At 38.3% G+C, this 11,230-nt stretch overlaps 1 protein-coding gene across 6 annotated transcripts in view; it reads right to left on the bottom strand.

Annotated features, from left to right (window-relative positions):
- Positions 1-1,848: 1,848 nt before the first annotated feature.
- Positions 1,849-11,230, bottom strand: part of TTC7B (tetratricopeptide repeat domain 7B) — a 143,620-nt gene continuing 134,238 nt past the window's right edge. For all 6 annotated transcript variants that reach the window (XM_030006513.2, XM_030006453.2, XM_030006519.2 and 3 more), the window contains one exon: positions 1,849-2,846. In XM_030006513.2, the coding sequence (XP_029862373.1) occupies positions 2,625-2,846 (222 nt within the window). In that variant the 3' untranslated portion in view covers positions 1,849-2,624. The remainder of the gene's footprint in view (positions 2,847-11,230) is intronic.

Genomic DNA, 11,230 nt, shown 5'->3' with positions numbered 1-11,230 from the left:
CTCAGAGCAGATTGCAAAAGGCAGATATTTCTGTATATCAACTAAAACAGATATAAAAATATTCTTGGCCTTCTTACTCCATCTAAAACAGCAAAAAAATTACAGCTGTAAAACCTAGTAACTTTTTAAATTGAAAACTACGTTTAACCAAGTGTTGCTGTTTAATTCATATGCTGCAAGGATTTCCACTTCTGCCTGAAAATTCCTGACTGTACAGTCTTACAGTGATAATCCATTTTTAAAAATAGGTAGCTGAGGCTATTCCCAAGACGCAGAAGCTTGTGGATTTACAGTGAAAACTATTCCAGTGTCAGAAAAATTAAACAGATATTCAGGTTCACTTGATATCCACAACAGCGGTGACAACTTCTCCACTAATAAAAGATAGGACACAATTAGACTGCTAACCTTTCCACTTCGGGAGTTTATCAAAAGAGGCCAGGACTTTAAATCAAACAAGAAGAATCAAAGATAAATTCTGCTATTACAGAATTCTCCTATTCTCCACTTTCATCTGAAGCTCTCTTGAGAAAGACCACCAGTCTCAGATCTAGGTGCAAACTGCCTTGTTAGAAAAGCTTTGATATTATAATAAAAGGTGAATAAATATTGTGAAGGAGCACGTCTGTGAAAGGTATTACAAATTTAAGTTACTGAACTGTGATAGCAGAAAGGCTCAAGAAGAATTGAATTAAACAAATAAAGATTTTGCAGTATCTTTTCATACACCAGGTACCATATAGTGGGTGCTAAAAGACAGCAGGGCCAGAGCACTTATTATGAGCTGGGACTAGAAAAGAGAGAACAGTTGGCAAATAGAAAAGAGAAAAAAAAAGCCAAGGACAGTAGGAAGAAAACAGGCAAAACAGGCACTTTAAAAGGGGAAAGAAAACTTTGATGTTTTCGCAGTGAGGAAGATGACACAATTTCTACTGGCTTTTAAATAGATTTGAAAACACTACCCATTACAGCCTTTTGGTCCATTTTACAGGGAACATATGGTCTAAGCACTAAGCAGATACAATCTGAAAGTAGCCTCAGTCTAAAAGGCATATGAAATGCCAGGGGGGAAAAAAGAGAGGCAAAACCGAAGAGGTGCCCCAAGCTTACGTCTTCTGCCATTTAGAGATTCTCACTGGAGCGCACAGAGCCTTTGTCACAGTAAGGATCCTCTACACGTATGAGGTGAGTAAATTCTCCGGTGACCGACAAAGCAAAACATTTGCCATTATTTTTCTGAATCATCTATCTTGTGCTAAGCACTTTAAAACTGCTTCTTGCGACAAATCAAGCAAATACCAAGGAACACCCAGTCTAATGGGGAACCTGGAATTCCTCCCAGGCTCCATGTGAGCCCAACATTGTAAATGAGCAGGCACTAGACTACCCCAGCTCATGTCCCCTGAATATGCATTGCAATGAATGGATTTTCTCCATGCATGCCAGAGAAACTCGGGCAAGTATTTGTCTACTAAACATTTGGCCCTATTACTACTGATATGGCAGTAATATGTTACCAGCCAACTTTTCCTTCTAGGGATGCAAAGTGCATTTTACATACATAAATGTCCCTGTATTATGTAGAGGCAGAGTAATCTGGCTTCATCAAGAGCTGGAGTGGAAGGAATAAACATGGAGAAGAAGTGAAGATTTAAGGAAACCTGAAATCTAAGATAACAATACCGTTGGCAAAGAGTATAGCAGCTTCTTTCCTCTAGACCGGCCTCAGGGCATTTAATTTTGGTGTCATTGATCTTCGAGGCCAGCCAGCCACAGGCCCCACATCATAAAAATGTGTTCACAAGCCATCTATTTCCCCCTGGGTTCTTAAACAGGACACAGGAAAGGTTCCATTTAAAAATCATTTTATTATTAACATAATCTTCCCATTTAGCCAAGTGTGGGTCATGTATAAGGAATGTCGGTAAATATTCCATTTGAGGCTTCTTTTTACATATTTCCATTGATAAATAAACTCTGAATTCACATAAAAAAGTTAAACTTAAATAACTAATATATTTTTTGTAACAGGCATACATTGGTAAAATATAAATATTCTTGTACTCAGCCTTTGCTCTAAATAGAGATAACAGTTAGCCACACATCACAGTTATTAACAACTAAACAAGAACTCAACTGATTTTCTGGCCTGGACTAAAATAGAGATGGAAACAGAAAATTCACATTTTGACTTTGGGCCAAAAGAGGTTGAGAGGCAGGAAGAGAACAGTTTTATTAACAGCCTTGTTAAAAATAGTCTGCTCTGCCACTGAATTTTAACTTATTCTACATTTGGTAGTTGATTCCATTATAATTTTATGTAACACTCAAGTATCACTAACAAAATATGGCACATCATCCATGAACAATTATAACGATGTTTTAAAACTACCAGGGCAAAAATGTAGGCGATATGCGTGATTTGGTTCTGGCTAGCCATTTTGTCCTCTCAGTCTAACATTAATATACTGCATCACGTCACTGTTTTGGCCACTTTCCTGCAGAAGACTGGAATTTGTTACCTGTAGCTCAAGTTTTTCAAACTAACCAGTCACCAGGCAGCCTGATACACTGGGTTTCCCCACCCAGAATTCAGACCAAAACTGGTTGATCAAGATGCCCTCTCAAAGGACTCTGGGAATGATGGTAAAAGGGACCACGGGACTGCTAGCTTCAAGCTCCAGTGCCGTCAGGAAGCATTCGGTTGCCGCATCATCATTGCCTTGAGCCTGCAGCACCTCTCCCAGGCCGTTCCAGACCTCATGGGCTGTGGAGTTCACCTGGACGGCATCTCTGAGAATCTTCTCCGCCAAGCTATAGCGCCCGAGCTGGTGAAGTATCAGAGCCTGCAAGAAAAAAATGGATGAGATTGGCCAGTAGGACCTTCCCGAAGCTCAAATGATAAGTCACAACAGTGAAATAAGCATAGGTAGCTCTCGGGTTCAAAGTGTTATATACTATATAATACCTTTTTTTTTTTTTTTTTTAAAGAAAAGAAATGACCTGAAGCAGGACTAGAGCAGGCTACTCCACACCAACAAGGAGTCAAGTGGCTTTGGACAGGAAACAAAGACACTGAAATGCAAAAACTGAGTTGAACAAAAACTCTGCCCAACCACCAAAAATCAGTAAGTACCTGAGCTTTTGTGGCAAGCCCCCATGCCTAAAGTCCTACTAAGGTGTGTGCCCTAAAGTGTTCGTATCCTGCCTGCGCATCCCAGCACCTAGCTCATGTCTCATAATATCTGAGATCACATACACGGCACCACCATCGGCTCTCACAGATGGCAGTAACAGAACTAAGTTCAGCCCAATGGGCAACAGCCATGGTATTTGATTCAGCATGTAGAATAGGAAGTGTGCTGGGACTAATGTTGCACCAGTAGTTTATAAAGGTCCAGCAAGCAGGTATCTTTCTCAGGAGCTTCCTAGACATAGATTCTTTATCTGTCCAAACACATTAGGATATGGGCTGAATGAGGCAGTGGAAATCTCCATCCATCACATTCAGCTATGTTACCATGCCAGAACGGCCACGGAATTACCCAGTAAGAGAGCTTTATTCCAGGATTATAATAATCCTAACGATGTTAAGCATTTTTACCTTGTGATTCTGTATTGCAAAATGCATACGGACCACAAATCTTTGTTTTCCAGAGAGGTGTCCTGATTACATGCTTATAGATGCCTTGTGACTTCTCCCCTCCCAGCCTCCACTTCTTGGACCATGATTTCTTTTATTTCTCTCTGTACATCTATCCCTCAAATCCTTATCAGCCTAAGCGCTGATGATTAGAAAGTACTGAAATTCTGTGCAACCCCTGAATTACCCACCATACGGGTCTGGAATTCTGCCCACCAGGCTGGCTTTTGCATGGGCAGACTGTTAACTCCATCCTACAGAGCAACAGAGCAGACCATGCTCTGAAGAACAGTAAGAGCACCGTATAGTATTGGCAAGTAAATAAATAAATGCAATGAAGGCTAATTTCTATCAGCCTAGCAGATGTTCTTACATAAAGGTGCTAGAGGGCTTTTCTGGTTTGGATTTTTTTTTGAGCTGTCAAGTGAGTCAGCATTTCCAGAGCAAGAGAACAGTACTTCCAATCCAAAAATCACATAACTCTCAGGGTCAGTGTTTTTTCCCTGCAGGAAAGTGATTGTCAGTGACTGGCAGGTATCAGAGTCAAACTACAAAAATGGACAAGGACATAGAATATATAAAGGTGGTTTGGCTGCATGCACCTAACCTTAGTAAAATTAAAATGTTCTTAATTTTCGAGACAAGATTCTCTAATTAATTTTCAAAAATCTTCCTTTTTTTCTGTGCAGATTTGTATATTTTATACTGATTAAACATGTGAGTTCTTTGAATATTGATAATACTTTTTTTCACAAATATGCCAGACTATTTTCCCCACTTGCTACAGATACAAGCTGTTCTTTTCAAGACCAAAGGAAACCAAATTTTGCAGATATAAGCCTGTTGATAGGACCAGAAACACTTTATGTCACATCTCCCCTATTCTGTATGGAAAAAAAGTGTAGCTGAGATTTTCCAGGTGATAGAACTAGAGCGAATACTAGCTGTTTGCCTGCTGTTATACTTTTCTAAGAATATAAGCTATTTAGCACTAGTGAAGGAACCGCTCTTGCATGGGTACAAAACATGTACTTCATGTTTTGAGGACATAGCTTTTTCGAGGGAGAGTCTCCCAAAAGTCAGTCCTTCACTGGTGTCTCAGAGGCTGGGATGGTATGAAGATACCTGCCTTGGGTAGCAGCACTGGGGCAATGAACTTCGCTTCCAAAGAACCAACAGGGAGAAAATTAGACTCGTTTCACGCAGAGCATCAAAAGGACGGTGACATTTGGTCACTACAGCTGAGGGCTGAGCTCAAAACAAGCGATCTAGAGAAGGAAGACATAATACCCTCTGACTCATTAACTCTCTCAGAATGATGGTCAGATGTCATATGTTGTGAGTGTCCATTTTGTAGATCTCCTTCCTAGATGACTTCATTAAAATTCTGAGGCACAGAACATTTCATTTCATTGTTTGCAATTCTTGCCTGACTTTGCTCTATTAAGCATTATACTACAGACCACAGGGAGAAGAAGCAGGCATGCCTATCATGCAGCAACATCCTTCAGCGACCTTGCACCGCCACCCATCCAAGAAAACTGACCTCCAGTTTATCAGCTGTCAGCATACGCTTGCTCTCTGTACTAAACCCTTCAGGAAAAAAACCAAAACCCAAATGACTAAAAATAAAAACCCCTAAAAAACCCCAGAAAAACCCTCCTCTAAGATTTCCCAGAAATCAATACAAATTATCCTAGTCCTTCACTGCATATTTTCCTTTGCTTCCTAACTGTAAACAAAATCTCACAGCTACAGTTCTGGCCTTTCCCTATTTAGCAGCAGATGTACAGACAACATTTATCTGCAGAATAATGTTAGGTCTCTTGCTTTATGGCTGGAGATGGGCTTGAACAACACATCAACCCTGCAGAAACATGGAGGGGTACCTAAGTGACATATGGCTCACACCTTCAGACTTGGCATGTTAGTTTAAAACCTAAGCAAAATGCCTTCTCCCTATATCTTCTTTATAAACAGGCACATAAACTTCAAAAAAGAAAAAAAAATATGATAGGGATTTTTGAATCTGAATCAATTAGAAAACCTGCTATATAATCATTTGAGTAAATAATAAGAAATATCAGTAGGAAAACACCCATTCTACAGAAGATGATGAAAACAGTAAGGTCCTAAGGAATTACAGGAATCTAAGGCAATCTATTGGTTCTTTGTACATTTTAAAATGCTGCAGAGGTGTTTAAGAAAACTGTTGGCATCCTGCTAGGTGAAGGCAGGATCTTTCCTGCTATTGCCTCTCTCTCACTAGCTCTTTACATGAAAGACCAATAAATTTGTGACATTTGCTTCTAACACAGTTCTAAAAGCCTCTAATGTGTGCAGGCTTCTTCATTTTGCAGCTCAGTACAAATTTTGTTTATTACTTTTCCCCATGTTTGGTTTGCTGAAAATTCTGGGGGTTTTGAGGGGGTTGTTTTGTTTTTGCATTTTTTTTGGCAAAACACTGATCTCCCCTAAGTCTGTTAAGGCTTCCAGCTTCTGTCTGTTCAGGATGTCTTTATGCTGTAAATTCTAAGCAAATCTTATTTTTCCTTTAGCCAGTTCTACATTGTAGAGGTTGACTTTGTAACTCAAAAAACTCCAGGAGAAAACTCTAATCAGAAATGGCACAGGCAGAAAGTAATGGGAATCTCTGAAGAAACAGAGACTTTTTTGTGCCATCGTCACAAGAAGTGAAAGCAGTACTTCATGTCTCTGATTCGTTGATATTTATACCAGTCACTTTGAATAATAAACAGTACTCAGATTTGCAGAGTTCAGATGCCCTCTGCTCAAGGAAAGGTCAACAGCCCTTTACAGCGCCCAGGCCGTCGTCAGGGCTCAGAGCTGGAAGTAACCGGGACCTTTCAATTTCAAGAGCCTACACCAGCTGGCTTTCTAAAAGAGAGTATTACTGTGTGCTGCCTGCGACAGAGAGGTACTGTAGTCACTATAAACAAGGTTCTACACAAGCTTTACATCACAACAGAAAAAAACCCTCTAGGAATTAATAAAAAGGGGGGGAAAGTGCTTCTTCCAACTTTCTTCTCTGCCGCAGGTTATTTTCAAGATCTGCTGATTCTCTCCTCATCCAGTCTGGAGACACAAAGTCTCCCCCAAGTTGGTCCATGATTTTACATGTGTTTCGTCCCTTGACCATCACCCTTACACTTCATTTCACATTGTCCCACATACAGAACTGCCCCACCAAAGCATCCGTCCAAGGATTGTTTTTAGAATGCTCAGCCAAACAAGGCCCAACCCCTGACTGAAGGCCCTTGGCACTGTTGTCCAAACAGAAGTAATTTGTTATTTATTACTCAATATCTCCTAGGTACCTACAAAAATACAGCCCAGAGCTATTACAATTACAGCTCAACAGCTATTGAGTCTGAATAGACAGAAATACCTTAATGTACCATCCAACATCTTCATGCCTGGTATATTATTACTACTCAATGCTTCTGTTGTAAGAACAACTTTCTCTTGATTCCTTGGGTTACACTGAAGAAGCAGGTGCAGAGAAGTGTCCAACTAATGAATACAAAGATTAAAAAGCAAAACTATGGTAGGTGTCTAGCTTATTTCCAAAAGAAGAAAACTAGTATGACAAAATTAATGGATTCTGAAATCTTCAAATCCGTAAGGCCTTTTTTTTTTTTAAAACAAACAAACAAACAACAAACCCCACAACATATTCACAGTCTTTTGGACACCAGAAAGATGCATACTGGAATTTTCAAATGCATGTAAGATGGTATGTTTAATCAGCATTCACTTCAACAGGACCTAAATCCTTACTCCACCTAGATAACTTCCAGTATGTCATTACATATCTATCTGTATCTTAGATAAACAAGATTCCTTTAACATTTTATCTATGGTGATGGCACAATAAAACTAGTAATTACAATTAATACCTTCTTCAATAAGGCAGAATTATATTTCGATATATATTGGACATGTCAAAATTATATTTTTGGCATAGTTATTTTTCCCCTTGCAGTTTGACATATTAAGGTTATTTTTCATTAGCTAAATGTAAGCATTTTTAAAGAGGAAAACATTCAAATTAATTCTAATTGCCAAATGCAGCTTTACACAGTCTCCAAATAAAACCTTCAGTTAGCAAATGCATCATTATTTATTAATAAAATATCATCACTCAGAATCTAAACAACATGATTGTATAAAGCCATAATTGCTTAAATAAGCATGTAGCGTAGTCTTCACTGCAAAGGTACCTTGTTTTCTGCAAATGGGCTTTCTCTCTTTGCAAATTAACCTGTCATAACAATTAACCAAACAGTCAGTGGAAAAAAAAACCCTAGAAAAATAAACACAGGACAGAAATGGAAAACTACTTAAATAACTAATTTCTGATATTGAAAACATGATTAAAACTAGGCATTTAGAAGAGTCTAGTGAGGTCACTTTTTTTATTTGCTTTTAGGCAAATGAGAAGCTAACATTCAATTTTTTTCCATGGAACTAACTTTTTAAAAATTAAAGCCATAATTATCACCCATCATACGTCTCACCAAACCAGAGCTTTATCATAAAGTGCTAAACCAAGATTTGCAATAAGTGCAAAAAAAAAAAAAAAAAAAAAGGTAAAAAGGTAACACTACAAAATCACTGTGGTTTCTTCAATGTGACTAAAAATTTCTGCTCAAGAGAGTTGGAGGTTTTCTTAAGGTTTAATCATCTGACTACTTCTCCACCCCTCCTGGAAAATAAACAGTTCTCAATCTTAACAGAAACACCACTTGAGATTTCTACCTTTATTCATTTAATATCAAGAGGAACAATTTCATTTTCTCTAAGAAAAATATAGACTACAGGTTGGAGATGTTCTCAAAAGCAATGAAATTTATTTCAAAGTGGAAAAAATATAACGGGAGGTTTGGCCATGAGTCCATTTGCACTTTTGCCTTCTTCAGAGAGAATGCTGAACTCTCAGCACTGAACTCTCTTATAACTGCAGAGAAGGAAACTGATAACTGGGAGAAAAGGAGAGCATGAGAAGAAGAAATGTGGCCAACCTAACATGCAAAAATGCGTCAGAGACACTCACCATGTTTAAGAATCACAGCCTGTTGACCTGCAAAAGACTCAACTACGGAGATTTGAGTTCTACCAGATAAGATATTAATTTTTTTCCTGGTATTACATGACTTGTTTGCTAAACAGCTGCTAAATTTGTATGATGCAGACCTTATTTAGCTAGAAAATACCCCTCAGAGCTAAAAGTTTTCCTTGCAAAAACAACAGCTCTAACAAAACATTATAAGCATATGAAAATAAAAACTGGACTGATTTTGCTTTTAATGATGAGAACAAGGAGACAGAAGAACAGTGGAAATACTACTTGCCTGGTTCACTGATGACCAGCTGAAGCCCAATAAGCTAGCAGCTGCAAATCGTATAATCAGATATAGAGCTATACAGGTGTGGACAATAATGATTTTTTTAAAAGTTACAATAAAAGGCCTAAAGAACTCACTACATCTAACTCCCCAGTAATTTTCCCAGTTCACTATTTTATTTTTTTTAAACAAGTCCCAGCCTGCCTAAGAGGGAATCAACTCTCAACGGTGGTATGCAGAAAGACATGATAGAAAGAGCCCATCTTATCAAAACAACTTGAAAATCAAGGATTATGACCATAAACAGTTACAAAACTTAATATGCAATGTATGCATTGCAAATCCATATGCACTGTAATTTTAGCATCACAAAACTGCCCCTTGTTACATGCTGCTTTTTCAGCCTATTTTGCATGTGTTAAGGTGGCTGCTATTTTCAAACAAATCTATCAAACTTTAAGGTTTACCAGAGACTTGACAGTGTTATGCTATAATAATGAAACAGAAGAAGTGTTAGCGAGGCAAAACGAGAAGAATTTGTCATCGTATGTGGAAAAGTAAGTAAAATTCTGCAGCTGATATTTCCCCATTCTCCGTGATAAAAATACACATTTTAAATGTATTCTATAGTCAATATTTTACACTTATGTAGAGTGAAATAGCACATTATTTATATACTATGCTCTCCTATTTTCCTTTTAGCTGATGAATTTGTGCTGAAACATGTCTATCAAATGGAAGTATGACTTTGCACAAGGAACCATTTATTAACTCCTTCTTTTGAAGGCATATACCAAGAACAGTTGCATGTTTAGTCATTGTAAGTAACTATTTTCTGCAAGTGTGAAAAAATTGTAACATGGTGCATCAGTTTGAAATAAGCCATTCCATCAGAAAAATGATGAATAAACATAGTCTATATCTGCAATGACAGACACAGATGTATTTTAATGCAGGGATTTTGAAGGGTGTTGATATTATAAGGTTTAAAAACAACTGGATTGACTACCACCACTTACAAGTAAAGATAATTTTCCATAAAATAAATAAATACATAATATTTTTGAATTGGAAGAGAAACTGCAATGTATATGTAATTTGTTTCCAAAATGCAGAATACAAAACTACTTATCTTGTTTTCTCTACTAATGCAATTCATAACACAATAAAAAGTGTGTTTCTTCAAATATGCTCCAAATAAAACTTCCTAGCAGCTCAGTATGGATTTTATTTTTTTTTAAACGAGGACAATCAGCTAATAATACTAAAGCTGATCGCTCACTAAACCAAACCAAAGCAACCGATGAACAAATACAAACCCGTGCCTGCAGCCCACATTTTTGTTCGTTGCCTATCCCAGAACAGTGCCTGTTCCACGAGGCCATCCCTGCCTTGTCCCCCCCTCTTGCCTTCCTCGATCCCCAGCACACCCAGAAACTGAGCTGTGTGCTCTGTGTCCCCGCTGAAGCAAGCTCCCAACCCCAGTTTGTTATTTCTTTACCCTTCCCCCAAGGCTAACATACCCCCTAAGGTATCCAATTGCTTCCCCTGCTGCAAAACACTCGTTGCTAGGAGAAAACCTACTGCTTGGCAACAGATTTTTAAAACAACAACTTTGGCTTTGTTACTCACTGAACTTTACATTGCCAGCACGAAATAACGAATGTGCGTGGTTGTTAGTGCATCTGTGTATTTATAACCCCCTTGAAAATGACTGACCCCTTCCAACAGGGATGTGCTTGCCTTTTAGTTCGTTACTCTTCACTGCCGATAATGCAGAAAGGTTCAAACCTGAAGTTTGGCTTTTAAAATTGCTGATCATGAGCTTCCATCTTGGTGGAAGGCTTTGGGGGACCTCTTTTCCTGTTAAGACTACAACGATCTGGCAATAGTCTGCTGTAATTTTGATTTACACTTTATGTGAATGTCCTGTCAGCTTATAAAAACATAGCATGACTGCCACGCTATATTGCAAGAACTAATTTGACTATAGCAAGCACATTGGAAACAAATAAAACACCTTCCTGATACAGTGAAACACCTAGTAACTTCAGAATTATCTAACTTTTTATCTCCATCTGAAAATTATACTGAGGGTCTTATTTCATACGCTGTATCCACAAACACAGTAAAACCACGACAATTCTCCCTTCAGAAGTCAGATGGCTACAGCTCTGGCAAGTACTGCATCATCACTGGCATCATGGAATAATTAAGT

This window comes from Aquila chrysaetos, chromosome 2 (assembly GCF_900496995.4).
Source record: "Aquila chrysaetos chrysaetos chromosome 2, bAquChr1.4, whole genome shotgun sequence".
NCBI classification, from domain to species: Eukaryota; Metazoa; Chordata; class Aves; order Accipitriformes; family Accipitridae; genus Aquila; species Aquila chrysaetos.
Note: the sequence above shows the minus strand (reverse complement) of the source record. Positions and strands in the feature narration are given on the sequence as shown.